Below are 24,311 nucleotides of genomic sequence, written 5' to 3'. Positions count from 1 at the left end.
TAGCCTGCTGAGTGGGGTACTTAGATAAGATGATCCCGACAAGCACAGGTGATACCAGTGGGGGGTACTGGAGAGGGAGGCACATCTAGTTACAAATGTATTTGTGAAATAATGGGGAGTGGAGAGAAATTTCTGGAGATTTGTTTGGAGGGCTGGCATAGTGATTTATTTCTGTAACTCTAAATTTTGAGGTCCTTCGGCAGAAGGATTGAGAAATCAAGACCAAACTGGACTACTTAATAAATCTTCTTCTCAGAAACCAAACCAAAACAACAAAACCTCCAAACAAACCAAGATTTTTCTTCGATTGGGAAGGAAAAGACACTTTGGGAATGGGAATGGGAAAGAGTCTGTCTTATATCTTCTTGGCTTCCTCTCCCCACCCTGCCCTGCTGTGCCCCTGCCCTCTCCCTGCAGGTGTTCCCCGAAGCCGTAGACCCTGGAGATGTGGTTGCCCAGCTTGAGTGTAAGTCTTTAACTTTTAATTACTTATTGAGAAGCTCTTTAGAAGTATCATCCTATATTTGATTTGAGGTTAAGTAAAAGTTTAAAAGGTTTAGTAGATTTTAAAAATGTTGAACTGAGATATTTTCATAATTTGAAAAATTTTAAAATAAACATGAGCTAGAAAAACACTTATCTTTTTGCTGTAGATAAACTGAGACTTTTTCCTCTTTCTGTTGTGGTCTATGACACATTAAGAATTATTTACATAGTTTTGGTCAAGATGGTGGGGAGTGTTTCGATAGTTTCTTGACAGGTGGAGCAATGTCCTGCAAATAATACTGTTTAATGTATGGGTAAAGAAAGTCAAGAGACTCAAAGAAGCTCAACATAGAGTAGTTAACAATTATTTTTCAAAGCTGCCATGGCACACACTACCCATAGGGCTCAGCTAGAAACAGCGACTCAGACAGCAGGGCTAGGTGTACACTTGGGGAGAACCCATCAGTCTCTGGTTTTAAAGTGGAAGGCTGACATTAATGCATCGAAGTAGACAGGGTCTGAGATCACAAACTGATCTTCACATTTCAAAAGGCCAGTGATGCTGGGTATCAATCTGTGCCCCCTCATGCTTCCCCTCACTCCCCACCCCTGGGGCAATGTAATAACTTAGAAACATGGAACCAGTCAGCAAGATAAAATTCAGGACGAATGGTGCAAACAAAGCAGCCTCCTTGCTTTCGTGGGATTTGGGCTAGTGGCTTATCCCGACAATGCTTTGCACCAGGGCCAGCATCTTATTTCATTGCTGTTCTAGGACCTGCCATTGTATTTCCACTGTGGTGGATAAGCCTGGTGGCAATTGTTGCCTGTAGGCCTATGTGTTTACTGTTCCCTGGACACCTTGGTTATTATCTGGGAAAGCATATCTTACAAGCATTGAGGGAGATTATTTCTCTCATTTTGAGATTTTTCCAATTGACAGAAACTGTTTTCCCAATATTTGGTTAGAAATTTTAAGGCTATCAGATTACTAATTACTGATGATTGTTTTGGAGGTGCCTTGATTTCCCTGACTCAGTTTTTTTCCTTGAGCCCCTACTCATGCAGTGAATTTTGCTTTTCACCCTCTCACGTGTCTTCAAGTGTTGAGAGTCCATTGCTCATATCTCTGTACTTTACTTTGCTCTGTCCTTATGGCATATAGTTTGTCTTTAGCAACAGCAACCTTCACTAACTATTTTCTTTTTGTCTTCCTTCTTGTTTAGTCTTCTTTGTTCCCTAATGATTTCTAATATGGAAAATAAAAACTACACCAAGTGGAGACAATACTCTGTTCAGTGGAGTGACGCCCATATGCCTATCACCTTGTTTCAGGAATTATTGGGGTTTCATTAATCTTATCTCTTGTTCCAATATAGTTGGGCTGTTTTCATGTGTATTTTATACATTGTATCATTTTACTACAGGTATGGAGCAGATGTGGGCTGTATAAAAGAATGGTCACTGTGCTGTTGTCACACTTAAGAAAATGAACAATCCCTCAGTAAAGTCAAACATTTCTTCATCTGCCCCCCAGTTGTCTAAGTTAGCTTCTTAAAATGAGGATCTTCTCAGACTTTAGCTCTGACATAATGTGGCTATTTATTTCTTTCGTTTCTTTTTATCCATAATGGTATTCCACATTTTTTTTCTGTTTGTTTTTAATGCTGTGAATGATTAACTAGGCCCTTCAGAATGTCCTGTCTTTTGTATTGGCTAATTGCTTCCTTACTGAAGCTCTGTCTGGCTTGCTTATTGCTTGAATTATATAAGGTGCTAATGGAACTGGAGGTGTTTAGATTCAGGCTTATTTCACTCCATTTTATTTGGAAAGAATCCTTGATAGTCGGTGTGGTGTGCTTATTGCACTGTGTCAAGTGACATGGCTATCTTGTCCTCAGTGATGCAGAGACTGGCCATTTGACACTAGGTAGCACCATCCTGAAACTTCTATTTTAAGTTTCTAATCAGCTTTTGATCTGCTAGTTTTAGCATCCACTGAGAACTATCTTTTTACTTGGGGTTTGCAAAATTTTTATTTCTATAATGCTGTCATTCTCTTGTATTTTTTAACTATAAGTTTTTGTATATGGTGGTGGTGGTGGTGGTGGTGTGTGTGTGTGCACGCGCATGGGCATATAGGCCAAAAGTGGATGTCTGGTGTTCTCCTGGACCATTCTCCACCTTATATATTGAGAAGGGTCTCTACTGTCACTGAACCTGGAGCTTTACTTAAGGCTAATCTTCTAGCCAGTTTACTCTGGTAAATCCCATGTCTTTGCCTTCTGCATGCTGGGATTACAGGTGGGCACCATTTTTCCCTAAGGCATTGCCTGGGTTCTAGGGAACTGAACTGTGGTCATTAGCTTATATCAAAAATGCTTTGCCTGCTGAACCATCTCCCCAGACTGTGCAATTTTCCTTTTTATTGTTTTAATTGAAAATAATTTTTACATAATATATTCTGATCACAGTTCCCCCTCAACTCTTTCCAGATCCTCTCTACCTCTCCATCCATTCAACTCTAAGCCTTTACACAAATAGATACCTCCCCCAAATAAAATAAAAATTAAAAAATAAAATTAAGAGCAAAAATAAAGAAAAAACAGGAGAAACATATAAATGCTTCCAATACCTAGAAACACTCTCTACCTGGGACTCCTATAATTTTTTTTTTTCTCAGAGGTTCAGCTCTTCCAAAATACAGTCCCTATAGAAAATGCAGGGCAAGTCTTTATCATATGTGTTGGGTTACTTGTTGGTGTCCAGCCTCCCAGATAGCTTAGACCCGAAATAATCTCTCAGAAAACCATATTATTTGCAATAGTTTGGCCAATAGCTTAAGCATATTTCTGGCTAAACTCATATTCCAAATTAACCCATATCTATTATTCTGTATATTGCCATGTGGCTGTGGCTTACCAGCTAAAGTTCCCAGCATCTGTCTCAGGTGGCAGATCCATGGCTTCTAACTCCACCTCCCTCCTCCCATGCTATAGGCCAAGCCAGTTTTCTTTATTCATTAACCAGTAAAATCATAGACAGAAGGACCTCCCACACCAAATATCTTTTTTCTTGTTAAATAGCTCTAGCAAAACTTACACATCATGGAATTTATCCCTTGTTGTTAACCAGTTTTCAGGATGTTAATCAAAGTATAAGATATCACCACTATCCAGTTTAGTATATTTCTGTCACTCTCAAACTTTCTATGATTCAACCCTTGTAGTTAGAATTTGTTGGCCCACCTGCTCCCAAATAATGATATGGAGACGTTATTATGAAAGCTTGATCTTTAGCTTAGACTTGTTCTCAACTAGCTCTTATAACTTATATTAAATCTGTTTCTATTAATCTACATTCTGCCACATGACTCATTATATTTCCTCCTTAATGTGTATCTGCCTCCCTTCACGTCTTGTTGGTGTTGCTCACCTCTGTTCTTCCCAGAGTTTCTCTCTCTCTGGAAGTCTCACCTTTTCTCTCTTGCCTTGGTATTGGCCATTCATCTCTTTATTAAACCAATTATGTCCCTTAGGCAGGCAAGGTAAAACAGCAGTACATCTTTACACAGTTTGCTCAAATACCTTGCAAAAAAACCTCTGTGTCAGCCTCCACTTCTCAGCAACCTCTCATCTATTTCTCTCTATAGACTTGCCTTGCCTCGTTTTTCCTTCTCAAGCTTCTTAATTTAGAATAATGTTTTTGAGGGCCATTCATATTTTTCCATATACAAGGCATGCATTTCTTTTTATTGCCAAATAGTATTCTGTTATAATGAGCATTTGGACTGCTTGGTTATTGGAAATAGATAGCAAATCTATTAGTATCTGTTGGTTTATAGGCTAGGTATATGTTTAAAATTTGAATATGTAGTCAACACATTTTTAAAAACCTTTGCACCATTTTATACTCCTTTGAGTTCATGAAGGTCTGCTTTGCCATATCATCCTCCAACCCCATAATGTCAGTCTTTTGGTGTGTAGCTATTTTGGTGGGTGTATACTTATATCCCAATTGCATTTCAAATTTTCACTTCAGCTCTAGTGATTTTGAATATCATTCTATGGGCTTATTAGCCATTCATAATTTCCTTATAAATACTTATTCAAATTTTTTGCCTGTTTTTGAATTGTGTTGTTTGCCTTCCTATTAAATTTCATAAGTTTTAAATTTTAATATTCCAAATGTAAGTCCTTTATCAAGTGAACAGCTTATAAATATTATTCCTAGTCTCTGATTTTTTTTATTAATTCCTTCTGAGGAATTAAGTCCATTGTGTCAGGTTGTTTTTCATGGTTTATGATTTATGGTTTTGGTATTGTGCCTATGAAATTTTGGTCAACTTAGGGTTACATCAAATTTTTCCCTGTACTATTGAAATTTTATCATTTTAGTTCTGCATTTTAGAACTATGATACATTCTGAGTTAATTTTAGATACTGTATGATGAAGTTAGAGTATAGCTACCCCACAACCATACTTTGTTTCTTTCTTTTGCTGAAGACCCACTGGTAATAAGATGATCCTTTCCTTCATCAATTTGTCTTTTGAATTTTATTTAAAAAGCATCTGACTGTGATGTGAAGGTTCATTTGATCTGTTCCATTCATCTACATATTTATCCTTAAGTGAGTATTACTGTCTTGCTCACTTTAGCTTTATAGAATCTTTGAAGCTAGACTGTATACGTTTTTCAACTTCATTTAGACTAGTTATGTGTTCATAGTTTTGCATACAATGTGAATCATGGTGTTAGCCTGACAATTTGACATAGAGCTGGCTGGGAAGTAGGAAGGAAGAGTGTTGGTAGAGCAGCACCTAAGTCAACAGGTGCATTTGTGATGAACTTCCTTCTTAAAAGTATTAAGTCTCTCATCTAGTAACATGATATATGTGTTTGTGTATTAATTTATAGCTGCAATATTTTAAATATTTAAAGTTTTTAAGTCTTGTGCTGTTAAATTCACTTCTAAATATTTTATTCAGTTTGATGCTAGAATAAATAAAATTGTCTTATTAGATTTATTTTGACTCCTATTCCTATTCTATAGAAATTAAATAGATTTTATATACTTTCAGGCCCATGCCAGCTAAACTTGTTTTTTACTTCAGTTAATTTTTTATCATTCTTTATATTTTTGCTGATTAAAATTTATAGACTGAGCCGGGCGGTGTTGGCACATGCCTTTAAACCCAGCACCTGGGAGGCAGAGGGAGATGGATCTCTGTGAGTTCAAGGCCAGCCTGGTCTACAAGGGCTAGTGCCAGAACAGGCTCAAAGCTATAGCAAAACCTTGTCCTGAAAAACAAAAACAAAACAATTTATAGACTTATTTTTATCATCTAAAAATAGATTAAAAATAGTCTTACATTAATTTCTAGTTTTATAATGTTGTTTCTTCCCCTGTATGTCCAGCGCAGTGGTGACACAGAAGCACCAGGTCTTTTCCTTTATCTGAGGCTGAGGAAACATCCAGTCTTCCACAAGATGTGATGCTGGCTCCAGGTTTTGCTGTCCAGCCTCATCTGAAGTTCTGTCACATTTAGAGACTGAAAAAAATGGTTTAGAAATTTAATTTTTTTATTTTTATTTTTTATAATTTATTATCTAATGTTTATTATTTTATAACAATTAGCTTTAATGAATACAAATTTTTCTTGAAGGAAAAAATTCATTTTATTGTGAACAGGTCTTGCTTGTCAAATGCTTTTCCCAGTCAAGATGACAATGTATTTTTTCCTCTATTATTATTTTAATATGGTTTATTGTATTAATAGATTTTCAAGTGCTAAATTGACCCTTCCAGTTCTTACACAACTCACACCTGGTGATGCTAGAGAACCTTCTTATATATTTGTGGATTCAGTTTGCTAATACATTTTTATGATTTCATGTCTGTGAGGGGCACTAGCCTGCTTGTAATTTCTTATTCTTTTTTGTTCTGCTTTATTTGTTATTGTCGTTCAGGCGTCACTGGCTTCACAGAACGAACTGAAAATGCCCTCTCACTTTCCTGGGAAGACTGGGTAGAGTTTATGCTATTTTATCGTTAGCAGTCGGAATTCTTCAGGAGCCACCGGACACCAGGCTTTTCACAGTGGGAGTGCTTTAGGCTGTCCTCTGAGTTCTCATTACCTTCAGAGTCAGTGCTGGTGCTTGTGTTCTTGGGACCCCCACCGACCACTCTAGGCTGGCTGTTTACTTTCTCAGTTTCTCTTTAGGATCCTCTTAATTTTGATATAACAATAATGTTCCTTCTTTTTTTCCACTCTAGATTCTGTTCATTGATTTTCTCTGTTCTTTCTTTGCTGGGTTAACAATGGTTAATGATAACCATTGTTCTCAACCTGTGGGTTGAGACCTTTTTGGGGCTTCGATGATTTTTTCATAGAGGTCTCCTAAGAACATCGGAAAGCACAGATATTTACATTATGATTCATAACCGGAAGTAGCAATGAAAATCATTTTATGGTTGTGGGTCATCACACATAAGGAATTGTACTAATAAAGGGTTGCAGCCTTAGAAAGGTTGAGAACCACTGGTCTAACAGTTTATTAATTATGTGGATTAAGTTTCAAGTTATTGGTTTTAATGATTATCTTTCATTTTTCTTTTCTATTGCATTGATCATCATGTTGATGTTCATTGTCCCTTATATCTACATTTTGTATGATATTCTCTTTTCTAGGTCCTTGAGGCAGAAGCTTAAATGACTTACCTTAGTAACTTCTTTCCTTATGAAATAAGATTTAAAATTGTGAATTTCAATATACCCTCTGATTGTTTTTTGTAACTTTTATTAACTAATATTATTAATAATAAGTATGTCTATTTTTGGTGTTATTTCTCTTTTAGTTCTTTGAAATATCATTTTATTTCCAAACATTTGGGGACATCCTATATTTCTTTCTGATATTGATCCTGAGAATTTAATTTAGAGGATTTCAGTCCTTTCAAATTCATTGTGAGTTGTTTACTCGTCGTTAAAGCCTGTCTTTGGAAATGTTCCCCCAATACTGGAAACCAAGTGTATTTGCTGGCATTGAATGAGTTGTATCTAGCTGAAGTCACACATCACTCACAGCAAGGAAATCATCATTTTGTAAACATCATAAGTGTGCTTAGACACTTGAGGGCAAAGTCTGTCCAGTAGACCCATTGGTTACAGACTCATATAGTATTTCATTATTCTAAGTATCAGACAACTGTAGAGTCTTGGTAAATATTTACATCTAAGCCTCTCTAAACATAGAAAATCACAATAACTAATGCTGAGATAGAAGTATTTCAGCTGTCTATAATCCTGTGTTACATCAGTGATATCACACAGTCTTAAATGAGGTTTGTTATCAACAGAAGCATCTTTTTATATGACACATGCCTATATTTCTACATTTTAGTTCAGGTAGGCCACTAGCATTCAGGTCTTCTATAGTCTGACTTCATTTTAGACTTATTTTTTTGAGCGGTAGAAGACGCTTGGTTCTTTGAAGACTAAGCAATGGTTATGTGAAGGCCTAATTGCATTTTATGACACTCTTTGGTTTTTTAACTAGGTATAATATGTCTCTGTCAACTTTTGGTATGCCAAGTCTGTAGTATGTATAAATATTTTGTTTGTGTCATGAAACATGCTGATTGTCAGTTTATTGCCCCTCAGTTACTAAATTCAATCCTTTTCCTTATTCTATAGAAACTGATTTGGGTCCCTTAAATATTTCTTTTTGATGTGTTCATTAGAAGGCCCTGGAGAAATATTGCAGGGAAAATACTACTTCCAAGTGTGGTGAACTCACTAGGCATTTTCTTTGGAAGCAAGTTTCTGAGGCCCTTGTATTTCTCAGTGCTCAGTAATTTCAGCACATGGTAGCCAATCACCACTTCCTCAGCCGTCCTTGCTGGATATGCTTTTCAGTGAATTGCTTCTGGAGAAGAGTCCCCCTGTGAGTGCCTTCTTGGTACCCTAGACGAGGACTTCTAGCAAATTTCAGAGGGCAGATTCCAGCTACCTAGAGTGATTTCTTGGGTGGTCCAAGGTGGTACCCATTCCACAGTATCTAGATACCATCAGTGGGATGGAGGGCTCAGGAAGGCTTTCTTTAGGTGCTTTGTCTGAGCCCCTAGGGTTACTGACTGCATGCCATCTCTTATTACCATGTTCTTTCAAGCTATCTTTATATCTTCTTAGGCAGTCCCCCTTATTTCTTAAGTACTCTGTTAGAGTTAAAAGGATTTTTATGTTAAACGTGGCCTGATCTCTTATGATCAGATTTAGACTGATATATTTATTTTGAGACTATATAAACTATATGTAGTTGCTTTTCCCTTTGTTATGTTATTCTTCCTGAATCTTGGCTTCATTTATATTAGGAAAGTGCTGTCATTTTAAAGAATAAGTAAATGGCTTGTATTCCATGTTTTACCTCATGTTGTGAGATATTATTAAAATATGAAGGGGGATGTAATTTGCTGTTAGATTGGCCTATATATGCTTTACAGTTCTAAGAACTGCGAAGATTTCTAATAGAAGGGAGTAAGTAGAAAGGATGGGCAGTGTGGGGGCAGCCAACACCTATCTCTACAGTGAGCCTCCATTGTAGCCAGGCTTTCAGCGTCAACACAGCATCATAACAAGTGACAGAACTTGTTCACTTCAATGAAATGTAAAATCGAATCTCCATAACAAAGACAAGAACTGTGAAAAGGAAGTTGCTGGACTAATGTGGAATCTTCCAGAATTTCCACCTACTTATTTTACTACTGGGATGAGTTACATTTTGTCAGAACACGGGCCTTGATGAAGCTGTGTGAGATTTCTGAGAGCTTGTGAGAAAACTAGAAGTAAATAAGGCAAGAGTCTTGTAATCTCTGTTAGTCTATAACAGGGATTTGTTTTTGGAATATGCTTTAATGTCCCTCCCAGGTGTAGTAAATAGTTTACTTTAGATTACCATCACCTTACCCATTATTATTAGAATGATGTTTCTCTCAGCTGTATACAGTCTAAACTCAGGTGGCTTTGCCCTTGTGACTGTATACAACTTGAACTCAAGTGAACTTTGCTCACGTGACCCTGTTTAACCCTCAGAATGCCCTCACAATAAAAACTGTCTGATGTCCTGAATAAAAATGGCTATGGCATAAGACTTAAGTCCACCTCATTTTTAGGCTTCACTCTCTCATGTTCACATGGCCAAGCAGAGTGGCAACACATATTATTCCCAGTTGTGTAAGAATGCAAAACTATTGTGTGCTTGCCAATCTAAAATCCAAATTCCATTAAGTAAGAATATATTATCTAAAATCAATTTGAGCATTGTCCAAATACTGAAGAGGATCCGAAGCTTTTTCACAGGCTGTCAAATAAATGGGCAGATCCCGTACTGACCTTAGATCAAGATATTCCAGTAGTCCTTGGACATAGGAATTACTTAAATGGTCTTTGTTATCATTGATTGTGACTTATTGTTACTCTACTATTATTATGATTGGTTTTACTTTAGAACTAACCACTTCCATTTCACACCCATCTGCTCCTTTGGGGCTGTTTCCAGATACTCCAAATCACTGTGGACTCTAGGGAAATACATATATAGTGCATTCTAGTTACTGTTATTCCCCACTCTCTGAGCCACTCCAATTCCCTTTGTCTCCTCCCCCCCACCCATATGGCCTTTTCTCCAGTTAATCTTGATTTGTTTTGCTCTGAGGCTCACTGGGTTTAACCAGGGTCATCTATGTGACTATGGAGTTTGAAACTTATAGGAGAGTGGTGGTGTTATCCGTGGGTTTGAACTTGAGACAGCTTAATCCATTAGGAGACAATAGTTTACCAGGTGGTGATAGGGACCTATGAGCCCCTCCTCAATCCATGATTGACTGTTGACAGGTTCAGTCTTGTGCATGTCCATTGATGGCAATTGCAGCTACTATTCAACCATGATTGCATTCATTGTATCCTGCCAATACTATTCAGTTTCACAACCCTTCTCTATATCTTCTGGCTCTTATATTCTTGCCACTTAGCCTTTTCTAAATTTTTTCCTGAAACTTTGAGAAGGTTTGCTATAAATATAAATGTACATCCTAAAAATTTAGCTCCTAGAGGTAGGCATTTAGAGTTAATTATCATGGTGGTTTGCATCATGGAACAGAGGCTAATAGCATTCTGACTCTTCTGCATGATGTTTTTACTGCAGGTTTTTTATTTACTGCATCTGACTAGAATTTCTGGGGGTATTGTAGTAATTTAATGTGTAACTCACTCTAACAATACATGTGTAAATAACAACTTTTACAGAGGAAGGAGGAACATAGTTCTAGTTATATAATAAAAGGCAGCTAGAAAATGAGAGTAATTGTCCTGCATTGTCTAGGAGATATGTTTACTTTAACTTACTGTTGGCTTCCATCCAATCAGTTCTATATAAAGCTTTCCTTTAATAATTTAATATCCTTCTCCCCAAAGTATTTTTAATTGTAGTAAAATATACATAACATAAAATTTACCACCTTAATCATCTTAAGTGTACAGTTTAGTTGTATTAAATGCATTTATAATTTTGTGACAGTCACCACCATGCATTTCTCTAACTCTCTAATTTATCATTCAAAACTGCAGCGAGAAACAATAGCTTTATTCCCCTTCTCCACCCATTCTACTTTGTTTCTATGATAATGAAAAAATACCTTTTATCAATGGTACCTTCAAGGTTCATGCCATAGAATGTCAGAACTTTCTTCCTCCTAAGGTTGAGTAATATTCCACTGTATGTTTATAAGACATTTGCTGCTTTCTCTATTGATGGGTGTTTGGGTTGTTTCTATCTTTTAAATATTGTGAATAATGTAGCTATGAAAATGGATGTGTAAATATGAGTGCCTTCAGCTTGGCTTTGTATATTTCTATATGTAGAATATCTGTATTCTATTTTCTTGAGCATTTTTGGAGAAATCAATATACCCATTTCATAGCAGCTATAACATTTTACATCCTCAACTACTGCAGGAGCCTCATAATGGATGTGAGGTCATTTTAGTTCTGATTTAAATTTCCTTCATTGTTAGTGATGTGGTAAAACTTTTTATGTGTATATCATTCATATGTATCTCTTCTGGTGCAATGCCTATTCAAGTCTTATGACCATTTAAAATTATTTATCTAAATTTTTTGTGTGTACAGGTGTTTTGCGTGTGTGTATGTCTGTGATCGACCTGTGTGCTGTGCTGGCAGAGGCCAGATGAAGACACTGGAGACCCTGGACTTAAATTACTGAGGTTTGAGCTGCTTTTGGGTGTTGGAAATTGAAGCAGCTTCTCAGGAAGAAAAGCCAGGGCTTGTAACCATTTTGCTGTCTCTCTAACCCCTTGGCCATGTTTTAATTGGGCTGTTTCCTTTTAATTGTTCAATTTTAGGAGATTTCTGTTTCTATTTATTCTGGATATTAAACTTTTTTAAGAATATTGAATTTGCTAATATTGTCAATTTCATGTTGACTCTGGTCTGCTGGAATCATGTTGTGACAGATAGAGAAATCTAAAGTCTTCTAGTCTTGGTTTCTGTCACCTGTGTCTTTGGTGTCTAACCTAAGAAATCATCCCAAATATGGTGAAGCTTTTGTCTTACATTTTTTTCTATGAGTTTTAAGGCTTAGATTTAGTCCTTGGTCATTTTAAGCTAATTTTTATATGTGGTATTTTAGGAAGTGGTGTAAACTCATTCTCTTGCATATGTGCACACTGTTTTCCCATTGCCATTTATTGAAAAAATAAAACTTCTTTCCTTACCGATGGCATTGCCCCTTATCAGAATCGCCCACTTAAGGATTTATTTCTGAGTTCTCTCTTCTATCTTACTGGTCTATATGCCTGCCTTAAAGGTAGTTTCACACCGTGTAAGCATAGCTCATCTTGTTTTCCAATTTGGATGCCTTTGGTATATTTTTCTGGCCTCCTTGCTCTAGCTAGGACTTCTTGTTGAATAGATGCAGACCATCCTTGCTTTGTTCTTGATCTTAGAAGAGAGCTTCCAGGCTTTCACCATTGAGCACTGTTTATTAGTGGTTTTCTGTACGCAGAAAGCCTGTCCCCAGTGACGTAGATCCTCCAGTTCCACAGCTTTTCCCCAAAGGGGACCAAGTGTTCAAATATATGAGCTTGTGGAGGACATTTCTCATTCAAACCACAGCATTCACTGTGTAAATGTGTTGCTGAATTTTGCTTCTCGTATGCATTGAAAGTTTTAGCATAAAGGGTTTTTTTTTTTCCTGTAGTTTTCTTGTGTGTTTGACTCTGGTTTTAGGGAAATATATCCCTTATATAATAAGATACCAAATGCCATTCTTCTTCTACTTATTCTAACAAAGTTGAGAAAGATAGTGAAATATATCAGTTCTTTATTTCTTAGGGGATTGTTGACTATTGTGAAATATCATTATTAAAGACAGATTTCCTGTTTTATAAAAAGTAGTTTTTTCCGTTTAAAATTTGTTAATTTTATCTAGACAGTGTAGTTTATGTACAAGGTTTCATAAATAACAAATACCTTTAAATATGAAAATCTCTTTCAATTTTGTCATTCTTTAAAAAACAATTTTTTATTCTATTCATGTCTCTGTTTTTATGTTTTACTTACATTTGTTCTAATATTTAGTTTAACCCTTCTCTGTGTTTGGTTTTAATTTATTCTTCATTTTCTGGTTCCTTAAGCTATAAAGCTGTTGATTTTAAGTCATCTTTTTGTAGTTGCGCCTTTTCATTTAGACCACTGGTTCCTCAGTAATGACACAGAAAATTATTATTTATAAGAGCTTAGTCTTAGCTTAGGCTTGTTACTAACTCTTACACCTTAAATTAACCCATTTCTATTAATTTATGTATTGCCACATGGCTCATGGCTTTACTTGTCCTTCAGCATCTCTTGCTCACTCTATGTTGTATCCTGGCAACCCTGCCTTTCTTCTTCCCAGTGTCCTCTGTCTGGCTATCATGCCTATATACCTCCTGCCTAGCTAATGGCCATTTAGCTTTTTATTAAACCAATATGAAGGTGCTTTGGCAAAGACACATCTTCACAGTACACAAAAAGTTTATTCCAAAACACAATTTTTATTTTTTTGATTTAAGCATTCATAGTTAAAAATTTCTACCCTAACATTGTGTGCTGTTTCCTAGATTTTGACGTTTTATTTTTTCAATTCACCTCAATATATTTTTACACTGCCCTCATGATTTCTTCTTTAACTTATTGTTCAAAGATGTTATTTTTTCCAGTTTAACTTCTGTTAACTACACCTGTCCTTCTCCTAACACTTAATTTGTATCCTAATTTAAGATCTACCCAGGGAAGTGTCTTGTGTGTGCTTGGAAAGAACATATACATAGTTGTGGAATGCTACATGATGTTTGGCTGCTTGGTCTTTTCTTTTGCTGTGTTAATTTTTTGTTGAGACAAGGCTCTATCTACTTCTATAGCTAAGGCAACTTTAGAACCCAAACTGGCACAGAACTTGTGACTCTCCATCTTAGCCACCCGAGTGTTGAGAAATTAGGAACATACTACCACATATAGGCAATAGAGTACATTACATATATCTGATCAATCTCATATTGTGTTTTAGGTCTAAGAATTTTTATCTTTTCTCTCATTTTTTAATAAACTATTGAGTGTAGGTTATTTAATCTGCAATTATTTTGTTGTATGTTTATTTTTCCCTTCAATAATGTTCTTTGTTTCATATAGTTGCATGGTCTCCCATTTGGTGTGTAAACTGCTAGTAACCTTTCCATCTCCTTTTTGTGAACCTTTAACTAATGTATGTCCTGCTTTGTCTTGCACATTTTTTAAATTAAACTGTTTTATGCAATGCTAGCATAGATGGTCTTAAATATTTCTTTCATGGAATGTTTGTCTGGGAACATTTTTAAATTAATTATGTATTTTTTTGTAGCGTCACACATGTACACAGTGTGTATCAGCCACATTCACTCCCACACCTTCCCATCTTCTTACCATCCTGACCAGTGTGTGCCCTTCCTCCCCACAGCTCTCTCTTTCACTTTCATGACTGTATGTTGATGATGTGTTTATAATTTGGAAAGACATTTTTTAAAAACTAAATGTAACACTCTCCCCCCCCCCAAGACAGTGTTTCTCTGTGTATCCCTGGCTACCCTGAAACTCACTTTGTAGACCAGGCTGGCCTTGAACTCATAGAGATCTGCCTGCATCTCTCGCCTGAGTGTGAGTGCTGGGATTAAGGGCTTGTGCTACCGTGCCAGGCATTTTTAATCGAGCTGAGCATTTCTTTTAGCGTTTTGCACATGTCAGCATCTGACTTTCTAGTAACCCTGTCTACTGCAGGGATCTTTAAAGCATGATTTCAAAATGCTAAATTGCTTTTCTCATGCTGCTTCAAAGACATTTTCTTCTAGTTAATTGAGCTTCTTGGGTGTTTATATGAATGTAATTCACGAAATTTGGGGATTTGTAATCTTTTTACTGCCTTCTTTTTGCTTATCTTCTATCATATTTTGTCTTTGGCAAATGGTCTTTATGTTTCTATTTGCCTGCGTAACCTGCCAGTAACTCTAGCAATCCATCCTGTCCCTGTTCTTACATCCTTGTAAGGATCAGGGTTTCTTGTATGTCTTCTGGTGTTCCTATTATTATACATTACATCTTTTGTAGTTGTCCCACTCTTCTTAGATAGTGCTCTTGGTTTTGTCTTTCTCTCTTTGATGATTTGAAAGTTTCTGTTGTTATACTTGTGAGCTTTGAGATTGTTTTCTAGCCCTGTGCCCCCTACAAATAAACTCACCCAGGCATTCTTTCCAGTTCTCATGTTCTGATCGCTAGCATTTCTTTTTGTTCCTTTCTTAGAATTTCCATCTTCGCTAACATGCTTTTATAACCTTTCTATTTTTGAATACTGCTTACGTTTTCTACTGGATCTCCTGGAATTTTATAGCTTTAAAATTTGTGGAGCTTTTTTTTTTTTTTTTTTTTTTTTGGTAATATGGGATACCAATTTGTTGGGGGGGGGGGGAGCTGCTTGTTTGTTACCGGCTGCCCAGACCTGAAATAACCATTCAGAGACTATATTATTTGCAAGACTGTTTGGCCAATAGCTCAAACGTATTTCTCCCTGGTTCTTACATCTTAAATTAACCCATTTCTATTATTTTACATTTTACCACAAGGGTCGTGGCCTAGCAGCAAGTTTCAGACTGGCGGCTACATGGCATCTTACTGACTCTGTCTACTCTCTCTCTTATTTCTGTTCTGCTTTTCTTTTCTCTTTTTTCTTTTATAAAGGTTTTGATTCTGTCACTTCACTGTCCTCATCTGTGTGACCAAGGTCTCCACACTCCACTCCTGTTCCTTCATGTTTAGTTTTCTATGCTCTTTGTTGAAAGCCAATCATGGTGAACTGAGGAAAAAACTTTGGTAGCTGTCCACTTTAATGGGTTGACAAGGTCTGAGAAGACACTGTCCTGCCTTCTGTGAGTGGAGCTCTTCTTTGATGAGCCCATGTGAACTCTACAGTGCTTCTAAGCCCCATGTCTTCCTCGGACAGGACGGCTGGATAGCTGAGCATCTCCTCTCTCCCATGGACAAAAGCTGTGATGCTGTGATGAGAGTGTCACCTGCTCCTGGTAAAGCCTGGAGTTGGCTAGAGTGACTCACCTTTTGCCGGGTCAGTTAGGCTTTTTAAAAGAAAAATAGACAGACAGAACCCAAGGAAAACGATTTTTCCCAAGAGAAGGCCTTGTTAGGAAGAATAGAATGCTCTGGCGTACTTCCAGATGTTTTCTTTTTCCTAGGAGCCAAAGAAAACTTTTCTCCAGCATTTATAGTTAGGATCCTGAGGTAGAATGCAAGACTCCTCCCCGCAAATCTCCTATAGAGGCCATTGCTTATGTATTTCTGCTCTGTTGTGATTCCTTGCATCCGCCCACTTTGTCACCTTTCTGGGGTATACTGGAAGGGTTGCTCATCTCCAGTTTTTAGGCTAGACTAAATCCTTCCAAGCCCCTTACACACCAGACTGGAAGTCCTATAGATTTTAAGGCTGTGTCTTAAATGACGTTAAGTTCCTGTCATTGGTGGCATAAAGGCCATCTTCTGAATATGTAGAAGACTTAGTTTCTCGATCTTCTAATTTATTTCCTTAGTTTTTAAATCCCAATTATCTATTTTTCTATATACCCCTTTGATTTATTTTGAATTGCAAATACTATAAAAATGTTGAAATAATTACTTGAATTCAGGCTGAATTTGAGCTATTTCAAAATTGATTAAATTTTAGTTTATCTTTTACAAAAGTAAAGATTTTGTCTTAGTTACTTTTCTATTTCTGTGAAGAAGTTCCATGACCACAGCAGCTTATAAAAGAAAGGATTTAATTGGGGGCTTATTACAGTTTCAGAGAGTGAGTCTATGTCTGTCATGGAAGGGGACATGGCAGCAGAACCAACAGGCAGAGAGAGAGAGAGAGCCAACTGTATGGCATGAACTTTGAAATATCAAAGCCCACCCTTAGTCACACTCTTTTTTTGTTTGTTTGTTTTGGTTTCTTTTTTATTTTTTTATATGGTTTATTTTTTATATTTAAAAATTTCCATCTCGCCGGGCGTTGGTGGCGCACGCCTTTAATCCCAGCACTCGGGAGGCAGAGGCAGGCGGATCTCTGTGAGTTCGAGACCAGCCTGGTCTACAAGAGCTAGTTCCAGGACAGGCTTCAAAGCTACAGAGAAACCCTGTCTCGAAAAACCCCCCAAAAAAAAATTTCCATCTCCTCCCCTCCTCCTCCCCCTTCCCTCCCCACCCCTCCACCCATATCCCCCCTCCCTCTCCAGTGGCGGTCGGAGGAATTTGGAAATAACCAAAAATAGTCCTTTTAAAATAAATCAATTTTAATAAAGGGAGAAAAATGGGATACACTTACAAAGCCAAAGTTCCAGCGAAGCAGAGAGTCAAGCGGGGGGGGGGGGGGGGGGGGGTGGGGGAACAGGGCCCTCTATCCGCAACCCGGTTCTTTTTAAAGGTACCTTTCTCCCCTGGAGCAGCCACGCCCCTGAAAGCAGGGATTGGTCAGCTGTCACACTCTTGTTCTAATAAGGCCACACCTCCTAATCTTCAAATATATAAGCTTTGGGGTGGCATTCTCATTCAAACCACCACAGGTTTAATCTTCTACGAACCAAGTCTGTTCATAAGCCAAGTTTCCAGGTCCTTGCCTTGATTTCCTAGCACCTACTTCCTGACTCCCTCAGGCTGTGGTTTTCTATGGGGCTGCAGGTGAGTATTTTACTTTCCCAGTTTGACTATGTACTCTAAGGTTCATGTCATGAGTCTATCAAAAATCACATGTCAAGATTTCTTGCCTCTTATCTGCCTGTCAATTTGTCATATACAAGAAAGAAAAAATATCCGCGAAGGCCAGGCTCATCTCTCTGGATTTCCTTTTTATACCACGCTTCTGTTTTACACAGTTTTAGTGCTTAGGTGTTAACATTTATTATTATTTCTTAGTTGTCTGCCTTTTCCAGTTGATTCTAGAAGGGGCCTTGTTCTCGAATTATTTACCTCCCAGACTGCTGTATTTTTAGCTGTGCTGTATTTTAGCCTTTGCATATTCTGTTCCTTCTGCTTTGAGAAACTCTATGCCCCTTGCTTCTCAATTCCAGTTCGTATCACTTAACTCTTGCTACATATGTGTGCTGAAGACCACATTGAACTTTCCCTGCCCTCCTGACTGGCTTAGATATTTTTATTACAATATCTCATGACTCTTCAGTTCTTTCATTGTACTGTGTATTATGACTACATACTCACTGATAATTTTATTTCATTTAATATTTATCTCCTTTGTGAAATTTAAGACTCTTAGAAAAAAATCTGTGGTCTCAGTACTCAAGGGTCTAAGACAGAAAGATGACACATTCTAGGCCACCCAGGGTACACAGTGAGCCCTGCCTCAAGCAGCGAACAGTAAAGAAAGCTAAGAGAGAAGAGCCGTATCTGTATTTTTCATTGTAGCTCCCAGTTATGCCTTAAGTGGAAAATTTAGAATTTCTTTATAGGTGGGATATATGTATGAAGGATAGAATGAGACTCCATGGAAGATAGCAGAAGTTAAAGGAAAAAAGCAGTTAGCCTTTTTAATGGTTCCCAGAAGACAAAGATGATTCATTTATTTTCTTAGTTTTAAAAATTTATCAAAAATATTTCAGAAGGTATTTTATAATACACATAACTTTATCACTCAGATTAATAAATATATAGAACATATTTATAAAAACATGTACAGACTACTAGGAGATAAACAAACATGTTGTCTAGTCAGTAATTATTTTGACTTTTAACTTTGAATATTTATTTATTGTGTGTGGATCACTTGTTCTTATGTTGTGGCACATGTGGAAGTCAGAGCTATATTTAGGATAGTTGCTTCCCTCCTTCTGCTATGTGGGCACCAGGTATCAGACTTGGGTCCTCAGACATGGCAGCAAATGTCCATGCACACTGATCCATCTTTCGGGATTAATTTTGGAAAACAAAGAAGGATATAAGAAAAAAGGGGCCATATTTATTTTTTCATTGGAACCACAAGTTATGGCATAAATGGAGAATGTAATATTTCTTCATAGATGGATTACATGGATGGAAGATCAAATGGGTGAAGCAACTATGCCTTTGTACTGATTTCTCAGAAGTAGATTAACTCATTTTCATTGACTCTTTGACTTACGGAGATTTTTCCTTCAAATTTTCAGATGATACAGCAGTGTTCGAGTTGATACAGCTAGTTCCACCAGGTATTGTATTACTTATTGATAAGTCAACTTATCAATGAAATATTTTTATTTATATATTATTAATTAATTAATTAATTTATATTATGTATACTGTTATGTAAGCATGTATGCCTGCAGGCAGAAGAAGGCACCAGATTTCATTATAGATGGTTATGAGCCACCAAGTGGTTGCTGGGAATTGACTTTGGGACCTTTGGAAGAGCCACCAGTGCTCTTAACCACTGAGCCGTTTCTCTAGCCCTAATTAAATATTTCTAAAAATCTCTTCGCTCCTCTTCCTTCCAAATAACAGCAGTGCTTATTTTTTAAACCATTGACTCATTATGTATATGTCAGAACAACAAACATATAAATGCCAACTGAATGCATTGTTCTGAAATTAAATATCTTAAAATAATTAAAAGTGCAAAATAACATCTTTATAATTTTAGGATGTTTTTGACAGTAATGCAAAGTGACTTTTCAATTTTTGAAATTTAAAAATTAAAATTACATATATTTTTAATTAAACAGGATATCTCTTTTTGCTCTTTGAATGTTGTTATTGGGAATGAAGAGGGTGATATTCTTACCTGTTTACAAGTTAAACATGGGTTTCTGAGGAGTGAGGTTACCTATTAAAATATAGAAACTAGCTTTAGTATCCTTTCTGATTTCTAGGACTGTCAAAGAAATCTTAATTAAATCTTTATTTTATGTAACAGATACCTATATTTTATTAAATGCAAGTAATCTCAGAATTTTCAGTACTACACACTGACTTAATTCACTAGCCACAAAATCTACAAAGGGTCTCAACAATTTTTAATGTCCAAACTTACACTGCATGAGGGCAGACAGATAAGATAGAAGATAGGGAAGATGCTGGAGATGGTAATAAGCTTTTTATGTATAAATTTAATGCAACTTTGCATTTCTAAAGACTTCCTTTTTCTAAGAGTTCATAGGTTCTCACTAAGTGTACATGAATATCCTAATTCTCCAAAGTGTAGGGAGAGAATTACTAATAAATACTGTACTTCTGAAATTGGAAAAAAATGAGTTAAAGTATTTAATATATCCTTATTCTAATTTTCCTTTTAAAGAAGATAAACATTGCCTTCAAGCAATAAGGCATCAGGCAATATATATTTTTTATACTTGATGATTTTGTTTCTAAATAGAATGTTTTGTTATAATTTGAATCATAGGATATCTTTCTTATAGTGGGAGAAACACTGTCTACCTATGATGAAAATACACGAGATTTCATGTTCCCGGGTCCAAACCAAATTTCTGGACACCATGATTCAAACCGCCAGGTTACCATGAGGAGGATTTCTGGACTAAGAGTAAGTGATTACGGTTTTCCAGTTGAGCTCTTGATTCATGGTCACGGGTGAGAACTAGGTGCAGGCCTCAGTAACTTGAATGTGTAAAAGTAACTCAAAATTTGTTTTCAAGCTTATTTTATATAATTGTGCTATTTTAAGTGTCCTGAAAGCAATGAAAAAATTTAGCAAAAACTAAGACATTTATTCAAAACTAACACACATCATATTGGCTGACATTCTTCACAGCTTGTGAAGTTCCTCTGCACTGATCAGCCTCATCCCTCCATGTCTGTCACATTTTCTGTTTCTGTCTAGGGAAAGTTCACAAACATTTGAGCAATAACCAGTGTCAACATTTATGGAAACCTAAATTTAAAATATGACTTTTTAGACATATGTGATTTATTGAAAAATATTAACAAGTTTAAATATTTATACGTTGAGAACTTTTGTATGCTGTATAAGTTGGAACAACCAAAACTCAAAATTCTTTAACAAAGACCAGGTTTTCTCTAGTGTATTATCTTCTAGGTATATGTCTTTAGCATGTTCTCACTGGGATGCTATGAACCCTTTTATGTTGCTTTTACCCCTCGTCGTAGAGATGAGACCCCGGGCCTTCTGCATGTTCGTCATCAATTTACCACTTAGCTTCACCACAGGTTAAGATGTTTTCTCATAGTGCTGTTAACAGTGCTAAAAAATAGAACTGGCTGAAACTTCCAGCTTGGCTAAAGCTTGGATAGTTAGATTACAAAGTGGTCATGGATTGTAGACCTAAGTGTAAATGCTGTATTAAGAGAGTCTCTCTTGGCCAGGCGGTAGTGGCACACGCCTTTAATCCCAGCACTCGGGAGGCAGAGGCAGGCGGATCTCTGAGTTCGAGGCCAGCCTGGTCTACAAGAGCTAGCTCCAGGACAGGCTCTAGACACTACAGGGAAACCCTGTCTCGAAAAACAAACAAACAAAAAAAAAAAACCAAAAAAAAGAGAGAGTCTTTCTGATTGGCAGTAATTGTGTAACGAATAAACATCATTAAACCCAATAGTGTTTCCACACTCTCTCCCATCCTTTCCTGTAATTCCTCTTGTTTGAAAACACCTTGATTCCTGAAAATCAGCCTGCTACTCAGAAGAACTCAGAGATGCCCCCTTCATCCCAAAAGCAGAGTAGTAAAAGTTGTTTGGCTTGAAATTATCTGGGCAAACAGTTTTTAAACTAATTTTATGGAATCCTAATATAAATAAAGTGGGTGGTATATGAGCTATTTAGTGAATTAAATAGATTTTCTTCTATGTCTAAGTTTATGATAAGAAGTGTCCAAAGAAATGGCAAGTTCAGTTTTCTGAAAGTGTAAAAGCTGACTATGTAACAAACGAAAACCTTTCTTCTCTGGAATGATTTTTACGTTGTTAGTTAGCTTTTATACTATCCCTATCTTCAAAGAGTATTTTAAGAATCATGTGGAAACTCATAAAGAAAAAATATCATATTTAGTTTATGTTCTTGTTAAGGTAATTTAACTCTCTTTAAAGACAGCGTAGAAAGTCAACTGTGTGGACTGCTCGCAGGAATTTTCTTTCATCTCTTGTTTCTTTTGCATATCTTTGGAAGGTGTTTGCTTACTGAGGCAAAGATATATAAAAATCAGGACTTCCAGTAATGCCATGTGAAGAGTTTGACAGATCTTCTCTGTATGTTAGGCAAGTGTGAAATTGGGCAAAGTTACCATAGTCAACACTGGGCAGTGAACACCGACTAACAAGTATAGCAAGCAGGTGACGTTTTTATGCTTGGAAATTGGCTCAAGTTTTAGGTAGTATAGGAAGAATTTGGGGCTCCTTTGCCTGGGATGCTTCCATGCCCTGCCTCTCAGTGACAACCGTATCTTCACCAGCTGAGACTGGACACAAAGAGCTTCAGTTTTGGCACCATGGGGTTGAGAAGTGGGATGAATAGTTTGACTCTGCCAGCTAAACATAGTGGACCCTGTTGGTAGCTGATGAAGAAACCTTATAGCTGTCCAAGACCCATTGCCATTCTGACTGGGGTCACCTTCTAGAAGGTTGACAGGGAGGTCCAGAAACAAAGGGACAAGAAGAAGAGAGAGAGAGATGTCTCTCTTTGAAAGGTAATTACAGGGGAGGCAGGGAGAGATGCAAAGAAGCCCTGGGAAACTAGCTGTAGCTATGAATTTGTTTCCTCTCCTATCTATCACTGGAAGACAGTGGAGAGGGAACCCAGAGTGGCTGCTTTGAGTAATTGAATAAGAGAAAAGACATGGGCGTAATATAAACTGAACATCAAAATTGGGTTATAAATCCAGCAATATCAATTATTGTATTTACCTATTGGTAAAAATAAATGCTCTAGTCAGTGGTCTGCAGTCCTGGCGAGCAACAATGACTTGTCTTCAGAATTCTTGTGATTCTGAGCTACCTTCTGTGAGTTCCACTACTGTGACAAGGGTTCAAACCATTATATGGAATTAAATCATGGTACTATTATGGATTTGCTTAGTAAGCTTGGACAAAACACAGTGACCTGTAACTAGCTAGTGCTCATAAATGGGTTGATTTGTCCTTGAGAGGATCATCTGTTTGAAGTGTGCCTCCCTCGGTGGTGGTGGGTCTTTTCTTTCTTTCTTTTCTTCTGGTATGTATAAGAAGATAATGTGAGTACTTTATTATAACCAACAATTTTGGTTGAGTTAAGGTAGGTTGATAGGATGCACAGCACAAGCATAAAATCAAGGGATATAAAACTGGCATAAGACGAAAGCATTAAATGCTGAATGAATTTTCTGGAGACTGATAGTGGTTTATATAGGGGATAGCTCTTCTTACTGTAGATTCTATTTGGATGGTGTGGGGAAGGTACAGTATGTGGCTAGCATGTACAAAGTCCTGTATTTTATACCTATTCTCACACGTAAGAATTCAGAAAGATCCTATTAAATCTATTTTTTAAAAGAAAACAAACTATCTTTTTCCATTTTACATACCAATCCCAGTTCCAGCTCCCTCTCCACTGCCCCCACCATCTACTCCTCAGAGAGGGTAAGGCACGTTGCTTTGGGGAAGGCCCAAGGCCCTCCCAACTATATCTAGGTTGAGCAAGGTATCCAAGGTTCCCAAAAAGCCAGTGCAAGCAGTTGGGATAAATCCTGTTGCCACTGCCAATGGTACCGCAGTCTGTCCCAGCCATGCTGCTGTCACCCACATTCAGTGGGTCTAGTTTGGTCCCATGCTGGAGTTGGTGAGCTCCCATTAGCTCAGGTAGACTGTTTCAGTGGGTGTCCTCATCATGGTCTCGACTTCATTGCCTGTATTCTCAGTCCTCTCACTCTTCAACTGGACTTTGGGAGCTCAGCCCAGTGCTCTGCTGTGGGTCTCTGCCTCTGTTTCCACCAATTGCTGGATGAAGGTTCTATGGTGACATTTAATATACTCATCAATCTGACTACAGGGCAAGGCCAGTTCGGGCACCCTCTCCACTACTGCTTAGGGTCTTAGCTGGGGTCATCTTTGTGGTGAGTATTTCTATGCAGACTCTGAGCTCCACAACATTCTCATCTTTGAATTATAGTCTTACTTAGCATCTTATGAAGTAGCATAACAGATGCCTCTTGATAGAACTCAGTGAATGAATTTCTTCTTGCCATAGTCTCAGTGGAGAAACTCAG

At 37.2% G+C, this 24,311-nt stretch overlaps 1 protein-coding gene across 4 annotated transcripts in view; it reads left to right on the top strand.

Moving 5' to 3' along the window:
• Positions 1–24,311, top strand: part of Spata6 (spermatogenesis associated 6) — a 105,664-nt gene that overhangs the window by 35,028 nt on the left and 46,325 nt on the right. For 3 of the 4 annotated variants that reach the window (XM_038333652.2, XM_038333653.2, XM_038333651.2), the window contains 3 exons: positions 418–466; positions 19,272–19,313; positions 20,520–20,644. In XM_038333652.2, the coding sequence (XP_038189580.1) occupies positions 418–466; positions 19,272–19,313; positions 20,520–20,644 (216 nt within the window). Of the gene's footprint in view, positions 1–417; positions 467–19,271; positions 19,314–20,503; positions 20,645–24,311 lie in introns of all 4 variants that reach the window. The other variant, XM_038333654.2, reaches the window with a different exon arrangement.

Source organism: Arvicola amphibius, chromosome 6 (genome assembly GCF_903992535.2).
Source record: "Arvicola amphibius chromosome 6, mArvAmp1.2, whole genome shotgun sequence".
Lineage (NCBI taxonomy): Eukaryota > Metazoa > Chordata > Mammalia > Rodentia > Cricetidae > Arvicola > Arvicola amphibius.
This window is presented reverse-complemented; position numbering and strand designations above follow the sequence as displayed.